The sequence below is a fragment of the Salvelinus alpinus genome, chromosome 1, assembly GCF_045679555.1.
Source record: "Salvelinus alpinus chromosome 1, SLU_Salpinus.1, whole genome shotgun sequence".
Lineage (NCBI taxonomy): Eukaryota > Metazoa > Chordata > Actinopteri > Salmoniformes > Salmonidae > Salvelinus > Salvelinus alpinus.
In genome coordinates, this window is record NC_092086.1 from 29,632,721 (window position 1) to 29,653,071 (window position 20,351).

Sequence of the window (20,351 nt, forward strand, 5' to 3'; positions counted from 1 at the left end):
AAATAACTATCATGTCACTGTAGTTGCTCACTAACAATAACAAATATTGGCCCATGGTCTATTTGAAGGCATTGGGCATGCAAATATCATGATTATGATAAATAATTATTGAGTCAACTAAAACCTACCTACTGTTTAATTATTTACACCTAACTTGTGCGGAATCAATAATTAAGATACCGGTAGTAGGCGATATGTGCGCGTCTCACTTCTCCGTCAAACAGCTGTAGCCGTCGGAAAAATATACAAGCCCACGCAGTTTGTCCAATCAAAAGACGAGATTCGTGACACCTGCAGAATGTTAGCCAATCCGAGTAACAGTTCCTCCATTTCCTGTTGTGGATTTGGAACGAGACATACCTTCAGAATGGGAATAAAAAGCGGATAGAATAGAATAATCGGGTGGATGATTTGTCCCACTAAATGCAGCTAAACCTACAAGAACGGGGAAAGAGAGTAAGTAGGGCATTTTAACCTCTATGTTGCTGTTGTAACGGAATATTGGATGATATGTTCGGGGACAGGACGAAAGTGGAGTCTATCAAGTCAGTGACACTTTGCAGGACAGGACTTGATGCATTGAAGTTGTCATGTTTTGCTGTTTGTCATCACCTCAAACCACAGTCAGTTGCCCGAAATATTCCTATTTCAATTTTCCTATTAATATTGAATTTCTTTCCATGCTGGGGTGCATCAACATGCATGGCAGGTGTCCGGTTTTAACGCACCTGGGTGTCTGATATCATGACGCGTCTTATCAGTGACCATTGACAACCGTTGATCGGTTTTCGTTATTCAGGTGCAAGCAGCTCCTTACTCCGTTATTCCTCGGTGCATTGGCTATGAAATCCACATAACCAGGCTACTCTAAACTGTTTAAGCAGCCTGCCCACACCGTTGACAGCATATAATTGGGACCGATGACACATCCAATTTTGCCATTCCAGTATTTATAGTGTTAGTGTTCCCACACCGCCGTATCTCCACGTTGCAGCACGTGTTTACCGGAGATGAAGGCGACCACCTGTGGTAATTAGCTGTGTAGAGTGCCCCAAACACCTGTGTGGCCCAACGGAAGAAGGCCGCGAGAAACGTGTTATAACTGAACAATACTAGAGGCTTCAACTGTGATAAAGCCGATTAAAACAAGTGTACCGTAAGTGTATATTTTGCATTTCTAAAATGTATTTTTGATATGAAAGTAAATGGCTTTGTTTCTAGAACCGTATCACAATTGAGAATCGATTCACATGGCTGCCAGAGCCAGTCTACCTCCTGATAATAACAAGGTACTTGGACCTTAAGGAGTAACGGTAGGCTCGCCTACACTCCTTAAGAGCACATTCTTGGGCTAGTAGGTAGGCTACTGGAAAGAAAAAACGGACTGTGTAGAAAACAAATCTGCTGACCGCTAAGCCAAAGATTTGTATAACTAACTCAAGATAGTCTAGACTGTCGTTTCCAATGGGAGCAAATGATTCATAATGGGCAGAGCCAAGCACGAGCTAGCGAGATCCTATTTGCGTTTTCTAGCATGTATTTGCATCTTTCCGTTAGGGAACGCCTACTATGTGAAGTGCAAGTGTGCAATAACTCTACAAAACTTACAGTTCACTCTGTTCTTAACAGATTTTAGTTTTGTGAACAGAACTGTATTCCGATCAAATGTTTAATCAATGAGAGTTAGCAGAATGCTGGCCAAAATCCGTTTCCCTCCATCTTTTCCCACTGCCTTGGCTTCCTCACGTCACCACATTTGGTGGCGAGTGGAAACGCTAACCTCAATGCTTCAGATTTATACAACCGGTGAAACATCTGGCTCATTATTCTAACTGTGGCTAATCTAATCAGTCCATTAAGAGTCTAGACAACGCTCAGCACAGAGCATTGTTGTGTTACGGTAATGGCCGGGCCAGTGTGGTGAGAGGATTATAAACTGCCCGTGTTTATCATCAGGCCCCATCATGTCTAGCTCGCTCCTATGGGCAGTGGACGTATACGGGAAGGTGTACAGCCTATCCACCACCAGAGGGCGCTGGGAGCGTGACGAGGACACCCTCCTGGAGCTAAAGCGCGTTACCGCTGGACAGAGGTGCAGCTGGGGAATTGGCTGTGACCACCATGTTTACCTCAATATCGACCCTGGGGAGGTGCCAATTCGCTATCGAGAGGAGACCTATGAGAACCAGGTATTGTGATAATGCCATGTCACCTCTGCCTCTGCCAACATTTACTTATTTAAAAATGTGTGTGTGCGTGCCTGCCTGCATATGCACATGCTTGCTTAGTGTCTGCGTGCTCAATTGTACTTTACAAAACTGTTTGTGTGGTTTCAGAGGTGGAACCCAGTGGACGGCTTCACTGACGTGCTGCTGCCCACTGACCGTTGGGCCTGGAGTGACCTCACAGGGGTAACCGCCCAGCCACTGCACAGCTTCCTGTTGCCCTCAAACAGCTGGGAGTGGGAGGGGGACTGGTACGTTGACCAGGTCTGCGCTGGAGGAGACCCCACTGAAACTGGGGTGAGAGACTGGAAGTTGGAACGCGAACTATTGCGCAACAAGTCTGGGGTAGCAGGCTTTGAGGTGCTCAATAACACTATGGAGTGCATCTCAAACGATACCCTATTCCCTAGTGCACTACTTTTGATCAGAGCCCTATAGCTCCTACTCAAAAGTAGTGCACTCTAAAGCCTTGGATTCATTAAAACACAGTGCTGTTGATTGAGACGGGCCAACTGCTGACCTCTGAACTTTTTCACTTATCAGCTTAATTGTGTGTGCGTGCATCTGTGTGTTTAGGGCTGGGAGTATGCAGTGGACTTTCCTGCTAACTTCTCCAGAGAGAAGAAGTGGAACTCATGTGTTTGTCGCAGGCGATGGATTAGAGACAGGATATACAAAGCCAGAGGCTCTTGGACCAAGGTACAGTATGTTGGCCCACAACATGACTTGATTTGGTCCTCTTCACCTAATTGTGAGCAAATGTCGTCCACCATTAGTTTCTGTGTGAGATCTTTTTCCGAGCCTGGTCTATTTGTCTTGCCAACACACGCGTGACAATGACCATAGAATTTGTGAAGACAGCACAAACCGTTCTAGGACCAGGCTAGGAGATGCCCACTGAAGGCTACATGCACTCCTGTAGGTATTACAATAACTCCAGTGAATATACTCTCGTTTTAACAGTTCCTCTCCTGACTGTACCCCCTCAGATCCCCTTGGACCACCCCAAGCAGCCCCCTCTCCCCCTCAGTGACATTAGCTGTGGAGGCTGGGAGATGAGTGACCAACCTGGGCGATATCACTTCCTGTGGGGTGTGTCCCAACAAGGACAGGTCAGTGTGGCTGATCCACCACAGGTTCTTCTGCTATGATGTTTCCTGTGCCTTAATTCACCTGCATACAAACCAGTTCTTCACACACATTGACAATACCTTTCAAATGTAATGTTGCTCACCTTCATGTTTTGTACGAACTCGCACACTCAGACCTGCATATCTTAATGATGATAACCTAAAAACGTAACAATCTCAAAGTGTTGGCAACTTGGTGAGGTGTCAAATACAGCACACTAGACCATTGTGCAGTTCAAACTTTTGGCCACTAGAGAGCAGCATTACTCCAGCCATTGTCAATGCATTGCTTAACTTGGTCTTAGACTGTTCTTCATCTTTTACACCCAGTCTTGATCTACTATTCAAGGAATCTCTCAGCATACCATCCTCTATAGGGATAATATGTGAACATATCTTCCATTTACACCACTATAAATATAATGGACTGAGGTCAACGTCACTTACATCAGTGAATGTGAGACTTTCAAAGCAGCGGTTTTCTAAGTTTGTCATATGAGGTGCTTATATGCGAAATGCTTTGCGTTCCTACCTTCACTAAATGTTGTGTATCAGTCATCTTTTAATTATCATCAAATTATAGTAAAAATCTGCGCACACAGTAACTGAACTTCGTTTGCATTTCAACCAGAATGTCTTAACTCTTGTAACCCTCAAGAGTTGAGATAACACAAGTCTTGAGAGGTAATGTGGACACACTCACGATAGTGTGATAACGACTAAGGCCCAGGGAAAGCTGAGTCAAGAACAGTTGAGACTAACCATGGCAGTGTTGCCTCCTCTCTCAGGTGTGGTTCAGGAGTGGCATCCTGCCACAGGTCCCTGAGGGCCAGTGTTGGGACGAGGTGGAGGCCCCCAGGGAGGTGGCCCAGATCTCTGCCGGACCAGGGGACTTGCTCTGGGCTGTACTCTGGGACGGACAGCTACTGGTCCGCACGGGCATCTGCCTGGACAGCCCTACAGGTATGGGGTGATATTAGGTCCACACAACCATCTTCTAGTATACTGATGATGTATTTGGCTATGTGCATTTGGCTATGTGTAAGGGATCATGTAGACCATGACTTGTATGATGTACCAGAGTTGGATGTGAAGCTAGGTAAAATTTGTGCTCTTTTGGCATATTTTACGCTTTTGTCCTATACAGCAGGTTTCCTCTAAAACCATTGGTAGTACTAGAGAGATTGGCAAACTTTGCTTCACAAGCTTTTGACTCGGAGTTACAGAGAACCCTGTTAGGTCAACTTTCTTGTCCTTTTATTGATTTTACACAATGACAGTACAAATAGTTTCTCTACTACCCTATCAGGTTCCTCCTGGGTGGTGGTGGATTCTCCCCCAGTAAAGGAGGGCGGAACCATCCATGTTGCTGTGGGGGTCAGCGTGGTGTGGGCCGTCACTAAGGACTACAAAGTGAGATAACATCCACCCCTTCCTGAACTTGTCTCCTAACCAGGAAGGACTCTGGGCCCTGTTGTAGTCTGTAGAGCAGTACAGTAGCCTCTCCTACAGAGAAGATCTATAAAGTGTGTGTGTGTGTCCAGGTGTGGTTTCGGCGGGGGGTGAACTCCCATAACCCCTGTGGCTCAGGATGGATCAGCATCGGAGGGGAGATGATGATGGTGGATGTGGGACTCAATGACCAGGTGAGACAACAGGGGATTTATAGACACTAGATGAGACAACACAGGGGATTTACATACACTAGATGACTAATAGGAGTGCTGTGTTGAAGCCACTCCCCCACATTGTAAAAACTATTTTGGAAGGTATAGAAATGCATTTATTAATGTGTACATTTGTTTTTGCCACGTTATTCTATTAAAGACACCTTAATTCATACTTTAAAATGATATTATGCAAGCTAAACATAAAAATATATTTAAAAAAATTCCCTTAAAGTCAATTATTTTGAGATTACTGATGTTACTGTCCCCACTAAAACAAAATCATTAAATGCATGTAATTTTGTCCTTAACCTTTAATTGAAATACTGTAGAATTTCATTAATTCCCATGAAGCGCTCTTCCTACTGGGGAGTACCAATATGGCCGACCGGTTGCTTCAAAGTCTCTCAATGGCCAATACATAGCATCAGCATTCCAGGGTTTATATACATCATTGCACAACACACATCAGGACAATTTTTTTTCTGGTATATTGACATTTAGAAAATAGGACAAATACTGATCATTACAAGACTTGCTGGTTCTCCTCTCTCAATGGAGAGTGCTGGTTAGAACCTTAGAAGAGATGTGTTTGGCGGGGGGCTCTCATCCTCTGTGACAACCGAGTTCTGATTACAGTACCATTCTCTCATGTCGGTTTGATGATTAAGCATAATTAGATCCTGCACACATACCATTCAAGTCCTCGTCTGCCCCTTCACCTCCTCCCCCTTCTTCCCTAGCCCAGGTCCTGGCATTCCCAGCCTTGACCGATTCACATTTCCCTGGTGGTGTATTTCTGTACAGGGCTGGAGTTGAAGTCAGGGTGGAGGTTGAAGGGGCTGCTGGCTCTGTTTCCCTCTGCTGAGTCTGAGAGGAGTTGCTAGTACAGCAAACTCGCCCCTCTGCCCTCCAGTCTCCATTCTCTCTTCTCCTTTCTACCCTTTCTCCCGTCTCCACCCCCTCCTCCTCTCCTAGGCTTGGGTGGTATCCAGCTTGTCATACCTTTGTAATCCAATGGTTAGCAATGCTAATAAGTAAATGTACAATCCCATAGAGAATGCATTGCATTGCGAACATTTTTATAGTCTCTGACCTAAAGTATTTGCAGGACAGACTTCCCAGCTCAAAGATATACAAGTAACAAAAAAATGCTACACAGTTTGCTGTACGCTCAAAACAAATATTAGACGGCAAGGCTGTTGATCCAGGAGGGGATTCTCTCCTGTTACCAAGATAAACTGGATTTTTGGAAGAAGCTAACCACTTAGCTAGATAGCTAACTATCTTATAAATTAGCAAACCAAATGTACAACTGCAGAGCATTTAGCACAGTGGTCACCAACCGGTTGATCACGTTCGACTGGTCGACCTCCAAAACATTCCTAGTCAATCACCAAACATCTCTGTAAAAAAGCCAACGATAAAGCCTTGCTTGCCTATTTCTTTTATTAGATGTGCCTGATTCAGCAGCTCTAGTGCCGGGAAGGCAGTGTTCCCATTTTGAACCATTTCATGTGTCTGAAGGTAGAACTCCACCTACCCGGCAGGCCTAGAGGGCAAATAAAGTGCACCTGTTGGCCCACCTCTGGCCAATCAGATAGCACAGATGACCGTGTCTGCACAGTTTCCTCGCGCCATAGACGGTTAAAAAGAAGCCTCGAACGCACAGCAAAGTTGCTGCTTTGAAATTTTAAAACCATGACTAGCGAGAGAGTCAATGAATATAGCAAAGAACTGCAAAGAACTGCTGTTTTTTAGTAAGTTTAAGTTGTTCAGCACTGTCAACATTTTGTTCAACACTTTTCTATAAGCCATAAAATGTGCATTCTCCCTACTTCCACTCACGCTACAACCAGCACTGCAGCTGCAATGAATGAGTATAGCAAAGGGTTTCCATAAGCTTGCATTGTCATTTATTAGTGGCTTGTCTCTTTTAATATCAATAAATATTTCACTTTCTCTGGTCAGGAGTAACACATTTGGTGCATGAAGCAGAAATAATGCAATGTGACTTAAGTTTCGCTATCAGCTGGAAGACTGTCCTTTTCTCAGCAGAGAGGGAGAGGAGGAGAGAGGCAGCCTCACCGCTGCCTCTCACCTGACTGACTGTCAAATGCAGGCCATCAGTCCAGTAAAAAAATCAAGCTAATTATTATGCTCACTCAGCTGTCTCACAAGTAATACAACAAATTATCTATTATTAGGCTAACCACTAGGCTACCTGCCGCCCCAATAACAACATTGGCAGGACAATTCAAGCATAGCCAATAAGCGGTGATAAGCCTATAGCTTACTGCACAAACCTCGTTGCTACAGAACTGTTTTTAATTGGTTAATGTTGCAAAGGCTTACGTTAAGTCATGTTTAAAAAATAAATAAATAAGGTGATCTTGACTCAGGTTGGTGACCACTGATTTAGCACAATTTAGATGGTTAACTTAATAGTTCTAAGATATCTAGCTGGCAAACTGTTAGTTGTGAATTCCATACATACTGTAACTAGATCACCTGGTTTGTGCTACACAGCAGTGAATAACTCACAAGTCTCTGGTTGTTTTGCTTGTAAACAAACAACACATGACTGGGGACTACCAGTAAGCTTCATAATGAAGAATGCAATCTTCTTTAGCTCCTAACATATTGCAGAAGTTGACTGCAGGTATTTACTTAAAAATAGCTACAAATATTCAAATGTACTGAGAAAAAACCCTTCAAATAGTTATTGAAAAATAACTGTATTGAAAAACCATCCCGGAGTATATACGGTATACTGCTAAAGCCTAATTTCTCCTGTCTCTCGTTTGTCGCCCCCCCCCCCCCCCCCCTCATGATTCGCCTGTCTCCCCTCTCCTACCCCCCTCTCCTGTCTCTCTCTTCCCCCTCCTCTCTGAAACAGGAGCCTTTCTCCGCTACACTAACCAGCGGCCCCAGCCCAGCCTTATATATCCTTGGCCTATATTCTGAGTGCCATATTGGACACAAGCTAATTTGAGTAGGGCAATACATCATAGCCCATATTTCAGTCCTGTCCCAGAGTTATGGATGCCACTTGTATTAGATGGCACTAGGGTTAAATGGCCTTTTAAAGTAGTACTTGACGCAGTCCTTTGGGTCAGTCTATATTGGTTTTTACTGTATCTATATTGTATTTTTACTATATCATAATGTATTTTTACTGTGGCCATATTGTATTGTATTGTATTACTGTATTGTGTTCAACTGTTCTCTGGCATATATCCAACTTGACGCTCAACACCCTAGAGTCTATTGATGTGTTGGTGCATCAATCTAAGTAACACAATAAATTAAGTCCTCATCAAAATCCATCAGTTTATGCAAGAAATATCTGCATGGGCTGCGTCTCATTCCGCCTGTCGTCCTTCCGCATATGCGGTGGAAAGTGGTAGAGCTACAGCTCTCAGACCAGGAGACATCCTGAAAATCTGTCTTCTCGCGAAAACGTCTGCAGCATCCAAACGGTTTGGCCTATAAACTAATATGACCACTCTATAGAAAGGGGAGACTCACCAACACGATGGTGTTCTTACAAGTGTCACGGGACTCGACGCTGGTGTGACAACTTTTGTCTGCTACAAACTACTGACCCCACTGTAGAAAGGGGAGACTCATGAACATGGTGTCAGGGACTCATCTAAACGTAACCCATACAAATGAATGTAAGGATGGAGGTCGTTTTGGGCCAACAAATAGACTTATAAGTAGTCCAGCCACGGTGGGGGTTGAATGTTTAGGATAACACTTTGTTTATGAAGAAGTAGTCCAGCCACGGTGGGGGTGGGATGTTTAGGATAACACTTTGTTTATGAAGAAGTAGTCCAGCCATGGTGGGGGTGGGATGTTTAGGATAACACTTTGTTTATGAAGAAGTAGTCCAGCCACGGTGGGGGTGGGATGTTTAGGATAACACTTTGTTTATGAAGAAGTAGTCCAGCCACGGTGGGGGTGGGATGTTTAGGATAACACTTTGTTTATGAAGAAGTAGTCCAGCCACGGTGGGGGTGGGATGTTTAGGATAACACTTTGTTTATGAAGAAGTAGTCCAGCCACGGTGGGGGTGGGATGTTTAGGATAACACTTTGTTTATGAAGAAGTAGTCCAGCCACGGTGGGGGTGGGATGTTTAGGATAACACTTTGTTTATGAAGAAGTAGTCCAGCCACGGTGGGGGTGGGACGTTTAGGATAACACTTTGTTTATGAAGAAGTAGTCCAGCCACGGTGGGGGTGGGATGTTTAGGATAACACTTTGTTTATGAAGAAGTAGTCCAGCCACGGTGGGGGTGGGATGTTTAGGATAACACTTTGTTTATGAATAAGCCTTTATAAATGCTTTATTTAAAGGTGTGGGGCGTTGGAGAGGACCGTGGGCTGTACTTCAGGAAGGGTGTCACCCCATCGGAGCCCAGTGGGAGGGGCTGGATACCTGTTTCTGCCCAATGGGGTCACAGCAAAGAGATGGTCCAACCCAGGTCAGTTACATACAGAGAATGCTCACTTTCCAGTTTTTTTGCATTGTATTAGATTTCATGTATTTTGTATGCTGACATCTCAAAATAAATATCCATGTAAATGGCCATATCATCTTGTAAATGCCTGGACGCTCCTTCAGTTTCATAAACGGACATGCATTTCAAAGAAATATACAGCGGTGCTGGCTAGACCAGCTAGATGGTCCATATTGGGTGGACCAGAATGTTTGGGTGGTGATTAGGTGTCCATGTGACACGTCTAGTAATTAGATTTAGCCACAGGCATTTTATTTATTGCTCAGAACCACCCGCTGGCCGCCAGTTGGGGAACACTGGTGTATATGTTCTTAACAATTACTGTACACAAGACGGAGATGCAGTTTAATTCTGATAGTTCTGTCATGTTATCAAATGATTTACTGAACTCTTTGGCTGTCACAAACAATACTGTATGTGTGTCTGTGAGTGGTGCATTTATACTCATATGAGTGCCCCCCCCTTCCGTCTCTGTTATCCAGTGCTGGCTGTGAGTTCGGGGGACAGGTGACCAATGCTTCCCATGGCTCTGTTCTGACCTGCGAGGACTCAGGGGACACAGAGCTCCTCCTCACCACCACCCCCCCAAGGCCACAGGACAACCCCAAAGCCTTCATCCCCACCAGTGACAGCTTCATCTCCAGCCTGGTGGCTGACCGTGAGCCCCTGAGGACCCCCACACCCTCCCCCAAAAAGCCACCCCAGGGGAAGGACAGCGAGGCCACCCCAGCCCCGATGTGCAATGTGGACCTGGAGGCAGCCCAGAGCCCCCAGGGAGAGGCATCTTCTCTAGGCAGGGCAGGGGACGTGGGACCCCCCACCTCAGTGGCCACCTACCCCCTGGGTCTGGAGTCTCTGGGTTTGGGGGAGGAGGACGGGCCTGTATGGGCCTGGATCTCTGGCGGAGGCTGTGACGTGGACCATACAGCTCAGATGACCTGGCTCAGGCCTGCAGGTATGGAGGGAACAGTCACCAGCCTATCAGAATTTTCAGACCACTACCTAAAGTATGAAACGCACCAAGAATCTCACTGCTGATAGACTGCCGATAGGTACTTATCACAGTGGGAGGCCGTTCCTTCTCTTGCTAGAACAAAAGCGGTACCTGCTGCGTGCCGACCCGCTAGCGACCAACCTACCAATTCTACTTGTAGAATCACAATGCTCGTCAGTGGTCAACAACTTGACTTTGAGCCAATCAGAGAGCACGAACCCTCATGTGGGGGAGCCACCAACAAAAAAACGTCCACGGATGAGCCGCTAGCTGACTAGTGGGGGCTATTCAGCAGGATAAATGTCCCAAAAAAGTAAAACCTGCAATGTTTTGTAGGAGCTCGAGGTGAGACACCATCCGTCAGCGCAATCTTAGCCTCTGTTGTGCTAGCTAGCGAATATGCGAACGCTAGCTAGCTAAACATTTGGCTATGGGCTGGCACTGGCAGTATGGGATTATGGAGAGTGAATTCGTCATCTTGCTAGGTATTGTCTGTGTGAATACTTAAAGAGATTGACTGCTGACACTGTTCAGAGGCAGGTAAACGTTACAATGTTACCGGTGTGTCTGAGCTCTACTTAACTTCACTTAACTAGTTAAATAGGCTACTTCTATTAGTTTTTCCTGGTGAAGTCACATGGTTAAGGAAAAATCCATGTCCTGATATCTCTATCAAACTCTTATATCACTTGTTTATCCTGTCTGTTATCTGTGTGCACCAGACCCATGCTCCACTGCCCTGTCCATCGCCCCTGTTGAACCAGAAGCCTCGACGGCTAGGAAGGCCGAGACCACCACCAGTAAGGAGCCAGTGGAGAGAAGTGCGGTAAGACGTCACGTTCTCACGTTTAGTCTTGTGACAGACTGTTAATAGTTTAACATCACTGATTATTTTTTTTAGGAGTCATGATTTTGCTGAGGTGATGCTAGAAGTAGGGACAGTGACTTTTTAAATGGAGTTGTCTAATGAACACTATACGGGTCAGTCTGTGTGGGTGAGGAAGGGCAGCATGCGCTGGTGGAGGGACTGGAAGCCCTATCGCTGGGTGGATGTGGGCGTGGCCCTGGAGCAGTCCACCAACGTCAATGACAAGAGGGATGCCATCTTCTTCATCTACTTCACCCAGTATGATGAGAAGAAGGTGAGGGAGACTCAATGACACTCAAATTCCTTAAACATCCATCCATCCTTCCTCTCTTCATTGAAGTAGTCACTGAATAGAAATGACTGGAGAGGTGAAAGCCATGTTGTGGAGCCAATGTCTTTCTCACCTACAGTATCTAAAGAGTAGATACCTACTACTCAGAATATACCGCTATGCTACTGTACTGCTTTGAATTGTTCAATCATTTTCATTTCTAGATTGGTTGTCAGTGGTCAGAATGTATCCACTTTCTCCCGCTCCCTGTTTCTCTATCTTTCTCAGTACCTCCATGTGTTTATAAGTGATGTGACGGTGCTGGTTCCTGTGCTCAAGGAAAACTCCCATCATGCCTTTGCGGTGTACACGTCAGATAGCACAAAACAAAGATGGCCGCTGATCCTGGCTGCACAGACTGAGAAGGACATGGCTGACTGGGTAGGTCTGGAAAGGCCTCCATTCAGATAGAAACAGCACATATGTTTTGAATAGAGAATAGATAGATATTCTAATGCAATTTTTTTATTTTATTTTTTTACCTAGATTTTTTTTTAATGCAAATTCAAAACATTTTACAACAGCCTTCACGCTAACTTCCCAATTGAAGTAGCCTTGCCAGAGATAAGAGATTAGGGCTGAGTCCCAAATGGCACTCTATGGGCCCTGGTCAGAAGTAATGCACTACATAGGGAATAGGGTGCCATGTGGGGCACAGCCACAGTACTTATCATAAGAGAGGATACCAGATGCTCTAGAAAGTTTCACTGTTGTCCACATGCAATGTAAAGCCTTTACCTAAAACCACTTAGTAAATGTAGTCCAGTAATATTACTATTATCCATCTGGACTGTACCATTGGCCATATCTCTGAAGGGGTGTCATTGTCTTTCCTGTGCAGCTGTCCCTGTTGGCTGGGTGCTGCTGCGAGGCCAGAGGGATCAGGGGAACCCCCTCCCGACAGGCCCTGTGGTCAGTCACCTCCAAGGGGGACGTGATGGTCCACGAGCCCTCTCCCTGTCTGGAGGCCCCGGCACACACCTTGCCCTGTGACATGATGTGAGCTTTACCTTTACCAACATAACACACATTGAGCTTTACCTCTACCGACACGCCACACATTGAGCTTTACCTCTACCGACACGCCACACATTGAGCTTTACCTCTACCGGCACGCCACACATTGAGCTTTACCTCTACCGACACGCCACACATTGAGCTTCACCTCTACCGACACGCCACACATTGAGCTTCACCTCTACCGACACGCCACACATTGAGCTTCACCTCTACCGACACGCCACACATTGAGCTTCACCTCTACCGACACGCCACACATTGAGCTTCACCTCTACCGACACGCCACACATTGAGCTTCACCTCTACCGACACGCCACACATTGAGCTTCACCTCTACCGACACGCCACACATTGAGCTTCACCTCTACCGACACGCCACACATTGAGCTTCACCTCTACCGACACGCCACACATTGAGCTTCACCTCTACCGACACGCCACACATTGAGCTTCACCTCTACCGACACGCCACACATTGAGCTTCACCTCTACCGACACGCCACACATTGAGCTTCACCTCTACCGACACGCCACACATTGAGCTTCACCTCTACCGACACGCCACACATTGAGCTTCACCTCTACCGACACGCCACACATTGAGCTTCACCTCTACCGACACGCCACACATTGAGCTTCACCTCTACCGACACACTCAGTTCTCTCTCCTTTTTTCATCCTTGCTCTTTTCAACAATGATTTGTCAAGTGATCTTTCTACCATGCTCCCCTCTAGCGCCCAGTGCAGAGCAGCCACTTACACACTGTAGCATGTTCCTTCACTGCTTTAAGGCCAAACAACCATGTACCTCTGTTCTTGCACTCATATAGCTAACACTTTGGATGTCCACTGTTGTTTTGCTAACATAACTCTCCTGACGTCGATCGTAGCTACTACTAATCTGCTAAAACAATGATCTTATCTCTGGTAATCTTAAGCATAGTGCTAAGCTCTAACTTCTGTCTTATTGCTAACAATTGGTGCAAGTGTCTGTCTCTTTTGCTGGATGCTAACCACAGGCGGCTGGTGGCACCTTCATTGAGGATGACGGCCTCATACTAATGGCTGGAACGTAATAAGTGGGATGTTATCAAGCACATGGTTTCCATGTGTCTGACACCACTCCAGATATTATGAACTGCTCGTCAGCCTCCTGTGATGCTAACGCTGTCTGGGCGCTAACTGCTAGCTGTACTGTCTGGTCCTGGTACAGGTTTTGGCTGCAGGTCCCGGGCCACCTGCGCTGTGTAGAGTCTAACAGTCTGGGTGTGGTGTGGGGGATCGGGTATGACGGCACCGCCTGGGTCTACTCTGGTTCGGGCAGCGCTGCTGGGGAAGAGCCCCCTCAGGGTAATAAATGACCCCACAACTCAGTCTTCCAGGCCACCACAGTCTTGGGTTGTGTTCATTAGGTACCAAACGGACGAAAACAGACTACCCAGACTTGTCCAATAAGAAACACTTATTTTCAATTTACTTTGCAAAAGAAAAAACATTTTCCCTTAATGAACATGCCGGTGATGGTTTTCAATCATTTCTTCCATGTAGCTGAAGTCATTGATTGACCTTAATTAAAGATGCAATCCAGCAAACACTGAGTACGGTTCTTGAGGACTGAAGTAGTTCACCCCTGCCTTAGACCGTGCCTTTGCTAGTCCACCCTGTAAGCTTTTTTCACCTTTACACTTTAAGCTTCTTTACCTTCAACCTACAGTAGGTTGACGGTAACAAAGATTATGACAAGTTTTGATTCCATGTGGAAACTGTTAGAAAATAAACAGTTATGGGATATTAGAATCCTCCTGTTTTAACCTTTGTCATCTTCAACCTAGCCTTCAACCTGTTTCTACAGCCAAAACAGTCAAATTACAAAGTGTTATAGCTAAGTTATATTTTAATACACATAAAGTAACAATTCAAAGTAATGTATTAGAGAACTAGATAGTCAATGGCCTTATTACTGATGAATAACTTACAACATCAGACTTACTATAGCAGAGTTGTGCCTTTCCTCTGTTTGTAGGAGACAGGGGCATCCTGCCCACACAGACAGATGGAAGGACTGTGTACGTCTTTGAGAACCAGCGATGGAACCCCATGACCGGATACACAGACAAGTACTACGATCTGTCTCACGTGACTGTTGGCTGGGTTGTAATAATGTCCTAGACACTTCCGACTGCTCCTCTACAGGTCAGTGTGTGTAATATACACTTTGCCACCCTTGCAGGCTTCTCCCCACAGACCGGTTCCCGTGGAGTGATGACAATGGCTTTACAGAGTGCACCAAGTCCACCACCCACCCACCCTCGCCTCAGTGGAGCTGGGTAGGTAGTCCTAGTCCCTGAACCCCTACACCCTCAAACCTCTTATTACAACTAACACACAGTCCAATGTTGTATTTAATGTAACTGTATGTTGACTTGTTAATGTTGTACTCTCCCCCTCCATCTCAACATGAAACATGCCTCTGCTTTGCCAGGTGACAGAGTGGGCCGTCGACTTCGCTTTCTCAGGAGGGACAGACAAAGAGGGGTGGCAGTATGCAGCAGACTTCCCTGTGTAAAATACATATATACATTCATATTTGATCAACCCTATATAATGGCGAACACTTATCTTAGAAAAAGTAAAGTGTGTTGATTGACTGTGTTCTGTGTCTGTCATGTAGGACGTTTCATGGCAACAAGAGCCTGAAGGACTTTGTCAGACGTCGGCGCTGGGTCAGGTATAGTCTCACTCACTCAAACATTTCATTAGGAAGAGGAGGAGGAGGATGATGATGATGTTGTTTGTTGTTTCCACACAGGAAATGTAAAATCACCCTGACTGCCCCATGGCAGGAAGTCCCACCAATCCCCCTAAGTGACATCACAGTGTTGCCGTCCCTGGCTCAGAGCAGTATGGAGCAGGTCCCAGTCTGGGGCCTCAGTGACAAGGGGGACGTCCTGTGTCGCCTGGGGGTCACCCCCCAAAACCCTGCGGTGAGGAACACACCCAACCTGGGACTTTAACCAAAGACACTCATTACTACATCACAGAATAACATCCTCTTTGCTTGAACAAACATCACTGTTATTCTTCTATATAACAGAGTTCAGCACCCTCTTCTTCTGGGAAGGCTTTCCACTAGATGTTGGAACATTGCTGCAGGGACTTGCTTCCATTCAGCCACAAGAGCATTACTGAGGTCGGGTGTCAGGCCTGGCCCGCAGTCAGCGTTTCAATTCATCCCAAAGGTGTTCGATGGAGTTGAGATCAGGGCTCTGTGCAGGCCATTCAAGTTCTTCCACACCAATCTTGACAAACCATTTCTGTATGGACCTTGCTTTGTGCACTGGGGCATTGTCATGCTGAAACAGGAAAAGGCCTTCCACAAAGTTGGAAGCACAGAATCGTCTAGAATGTAATTTTATGCTGTAGCGTTAAGATTTCCCATCACTGGAACAAAGGGACCTAGCCCGACCCATGAAAAACCACCCCAGACCATTATTCCTCCTCCACCAAACTTTACAGTTAGCACTATGCCTTTGGGCAGGCAGTGTTCTCCTGGCATCTGCCAAACCCAGATTCGTCCATCGGATTGCCAGATGGTGAAGCATGATTAGTCACTCCAGAGAATGGGTTTCCACTGCTCCAGAGTCTAATGGCGGCGAACTTTACCCCATTCCAGCTGATGGTTGGCATTGCGCATGGCTATCTTAGGCTTGTGTGTGTGACTGCTCGGCCATGGAAACCCATTTCATGACGCTCCAGACGAACAGTTCTTGTGCTGATGTTGCTTCCAGAGGCAGTTTGGAACTCGGTAGTGTTGCAACCGAGGACAGACGATTTTTACGTGCTTCAGCAGTCCCGTTCTGTGAGCTTGTGTGGCCTACCTCTTCGCGGCTAAGCCGTTGTTGCTCCTAGACGTTTCCACTTCACAATAACAGCACTTACAGTTGACCGGGGCAGCTCTAGCAGGGCAGAAATCTTATGAACCGACTTGTTGGAAAGGTGGCATCCTATAACAGTGCCACGTTGAAAGCCACTGAGCTCTTCAGTAAGGGCCATTCTACTGTCTTTCTCTATGGAGATTGCATGGCTGTGTACTCAATTGTATACACAGGTCAGCAACCGGTGTGGCTTAAATAGCTGAACCCACTAATTTAAATGCGTGTCTACATACTTTTGACAATGTTTTGTTGCTAGTACTGTAAATATGTTTTATTACATTCTGTGGTGCTGTCCTGTTGATTGTTCATGCTATCTCTGACCATACCATCCCAGGGTTCCTCGTGGCTCCACGTGGGTACTGACCAGCCCTTCAAGTCCATCTCCATCGGGGGAGGTCACCAGGTGTGGGCCATCGCCAGGGACAGAGCTGTGTTCTACAGGGGCTCAGTGTCCGCCAGCAACCCTGCAGGTGAGACCCAAATGCTGGGGAGGTTCTTCTGAGATGCTGGATAGATATGGATGGCCTACAGTGCTCTATGACTGAAATACACAACTACAAATACATTTCTTTTTGAAAGCACATGATGGCCTGTTTCCTAGACACAGATCACTGTAAGGCTAGTACTGGACATACCACTCATTATACTCTATTCCAGGCGGTGTCAGAGGAAGGCCCTAAAAATTGCCGAAGACTCCAGCCACCCTAGTCATAAACTGTTCTCTCTGCTACCGCACGGCAAGCGGTACTGGAGCACTAGGTCCAAAGGGCTTCTTAACAGCTTCTACCCCCCATAAGACTTCTGCACAGTTAACCAAATGCCCCCCCCCTTGTTTTGTTTGCACTGCTGCTACTCGCTGTTTATTATTTATGCATAGTCACTTTACCCCTCCCTACATGTACATATTACCTTGACTAACCTGTACCCCCACACATTGACTCGGTACCGGTAACCCTGTATATTGCTTCATTATTTTATTGCTGCATTGTTGGTTAAGGGCTTGTAAGTTAGTCAACTAGTTTTAGTTGTTTGTCATTGTCCTGCAGGAGAGTGTTGGTACCACATCCCTTCCCCACCCAAACAGAGCCTCAGACAGCTGTCTGTAGGGAGAACCTCGGTCTACGCCGTGGACGAAAACAGTGAGTAGCCACAACCTGTGGGTCAGCTCTTTCAATGCTTGCTTTGCAGGAGAGCTGCTCTCTGGTAAGTCAATGAAGGAATGTATTTAATTGACAGGGACAGTGCACATTAATCAACAATGTAAATGTGCCTGGATAAGGAAAATGTATATTTCCATCTGTACTTTCAACCATAATCCCTAGATGGATGAATCGACAAGCAGGATCAATGTTTCCTAACTAATGGAATATTTAGTTAACTCTCTCCTGGCCACTGTTCTCCCCTGCTGTGTGTGTAGGTAACCTGTGGTACAGACAGGGCCTGACTCCCAGCTACCCCCAGGGCTCAGCCTGGGAGCTCATCTCCAACAACGTGACCAAAGTCTCAGTAGGACCTCTAGATCAGGTCAGTACAATGCTTTTTTTTGTGCTACTTTTAGTGGTAAGTTAACTTATTTTCTACTTCAATACCAGGTATGGGTGATAGCAGACTGGGTCCCAGGCTGCCCCAGTGAGCTGTCTGTCCCTGGAGCTGTCTGTCACAGGCTGGGGGTGGGACCTATGCAGCCCAAGGGCCAGTCCTGGGACTACGGCATCGGGGTGAGTCATTACCAACTTGGTGTTGATTTGATGTCCGCTCCAAAGACATTGGCCGTGTCCCAAATAAATCACTACTTTTTATCAGAGGCCTATGGGCCAGACATTGTACAGTATCTGAAATACCTCCGTTAAGATGGTAATGGAACAGATGTAATGCAAGAGATGTCACGTTAATGTGAGGAACGCTGTCTTTCAGGGAGGATGGGAGCACATCAGTGTGAGAGGGAACTCCACAGAGGCTCTACGTGCCACCCCGGCTCTTACTGGATCCACCCCCCGTAGCCCACTCCCTGCCACCCCGGCTCTTACTGGATCCACCCCCCGTAGCCCACTCCCTGCCAGGCCAGTCCTTACTGGATCCACCCCCCGTAGCCCACTCCCTGCCAGGCCAGTCCGTACTGACACCACCCCCCGTAGCCCACTCCCTGCCAGGCCAGTCCGTACTGACACCACCCCCCGTAGCCCACTCCCTGCCAGGCCAGTCCTTACTGGATCCACCCCCCGTAGCCCACTCCATGCCAGGCCAGTCCTTACTGGATCCACCCCCTGTAGCCCACTCCCTGCCAGGGCAGTCCTTACTGACACCACCCCCCATATCCCACTCCCTGCCAGGCCAGTCCTTACTGACGCCACCCCGCATAGCCCACTCCCTGCCAGGCCAGTCTGTACTGACACCACCCCCCATATCCCACTCCCTGCCAGGCCAGTCCTTACTGACAGCACCCCCCGTAGCCCACTCCCTGCCAGGCCAGTCCTTACTGACACCACCCCCCGTAGCCCACTCCCTGCCAGGCCAGTCCTTACTGACACCACCCCCCGTAGCCCACTCCCGGCCAGGATACCTTTGTCACAGGAGAACGGGAACTCTGTGGGTCTGTAGGGTCCCTACTAACCCGCCCCGTTCCTACATCTCTACCCACAGCCCTGTGTGTGCCTGATTCCATTTCCAACCCTGGTTGCACATTTTTGCTACAACCCAGCACAAACATGGTAATGTTGGTCTAAATGTAAAGACCATGAATTGGTTGGATATTTAAATCACTTAGTGTTAGGCTGAAACATGTTGGCCACCTTTGACCCAACACTGGAAGTATTAGTGCTTCTGTCAGTTTATCCAGTCCACGGTCTGTGAAACTTAGTGGCAGGTGCTAGGAGAAGTAGCTAGGGTGAGAAATGGAACCAAGCCTGTGTCCCATACCAACACACTGACTGCCTACGCCACTCCCTTGGACCTCCGTGTAGTCTTGCTTTGTATGATTTTGTTTTGGCTTTCTCATTTGCCTAGTTGACATACTACCTTCTCATCAAGGTCTATGTATGCTTTAGCATTTATTTTTTGGTTTACTGTCATCTTGGTTTGGCCTGCATGATGTTTGCAATAGCTTTTTCTTCAGAACTAAAAATATCAACTCTAGTCATAGCTCTGGGCTTCCATGACAAGGATTATTTAATCAGTCAATTTGCAACCAGATTTTTTTCCTCAGATGGTAGTAAATAATACGAATGAATAGCATCTATTTGCTGTGTTATGTATTGTTACATCCAGAATGTTATGAATAAGACCAGGAGTTCTTTCTGCTCAGGTCACATGATCTGCAGAAGCTCCAGGCTCTAGTTATGACATCCCTGGTGGATTACTTCAGTATTCCATGCAGATACTGAGGCTGGAGTGCATACATTGCACTACACTGACAATTTCCTGGATGTTTGGCGATTGCATTTTGTAGTCATGTCAGCTACCTTTAAGTGCAGCGTAATGTCTGAGTTTGCTGTGGCCTTGACTGTTGAGGATGTCCTCTTACAAGGACAGACAACCGAAATAAATTCCAAAACAGCTCTGCAACCTTGGGTGTTCTTTGTATGGGCCTGGAGTTTCACTAAAGTGATGCATTAGTACACCTGTACAAACATTTATGTAAAGAACCTATTTAACATT

The 20,351-nt window shown here is 46.5% G+C and overlaps 1 protein-coding gene across 2 annotated transcripts; it reads left to right on the top strand.

Moving 5' to 3' along the window:
- Positions 1-320: 320 nt before the first annotated feature.
- On the top strand, positions 321-20,258 carry tecpr1b (tectonin beta-propeller repeat containing 1b). Of its 2 annotated transcripts, none has more exons than XM_071395702.1 (25): positions 321-456; positions 1,957-2,189; positions 2,337-2,522; positions 2,802-2,924; positions 3,215-3,337; positions 4,144-4,318; positions 4,665-4,768; positions 4,900-5,001; positions 9,386-9,513; positions 10,032-10,504; positions 11,266-11,369; positions 11,530-11,685; positions 11,971-12,123; positions 12,584-12,741; positions 13,976-14,112; positions 14,786-14,879; positions 14,993-15,089; positions 15,245-15,324; positions 15,434-15,490; positions 15,572-15,746; positions 17,032-17,167; positions 17,744-17,836; positions 18,115-18,221; positions 18,290-18,415; positions 18,612-20,258. In XM_071395702.1, the coding sequence occupies exons 2-25, from the start codon at positions 1,965-1,967 to the stop codon at positions 19,293-19,295; spliced, it is 3,996 nt and encodes a 1,331-aa protein (XP_071251803.1). In that variant the 5' UTR covers positions 321-456; positions 1,957-1,964; the 3' UTR covers positions 19,296-20,258. The 2 variants fall into 2 exon arrangements, with proteins under 2 accessions (XP_071251803.1, XP_071251812.1); XM_071395711.1 differs by lacking the exon at positions 321-456 and adding an exon at positions 790-1,156.
- Positions 20,259-20,351: the final 93 nt, after the last annotated feature.

What these genes read in the sequence shown, in the direction of transcription:
- tecpr1b (XM_071395702.1), top strand. Translation starts at nt 1,965, where the DNA reads ATGTCTAGCTCGCTCCTATGGGCAGTGGACGTATACGGGAAGGTGTAC. An exon ending in CTGCCTGGACAGCCCTACAG is followed by an intron (nt 4,319 to 4,664) that starts GTATGGGGTGAT and finishes CTACCCTATCAG; the next exon opens with GTTCCTCCTGGGTGGTGGTG. An exon ending in CCCAGTATGATGAGAAGAAG is followed by an intron (nt 11,686 to 11,970) that starts GTGAGGGAGACT and finishes TATCTTTCTCAG; the next exon opens with TACCTCCATGTGTTTATAAG.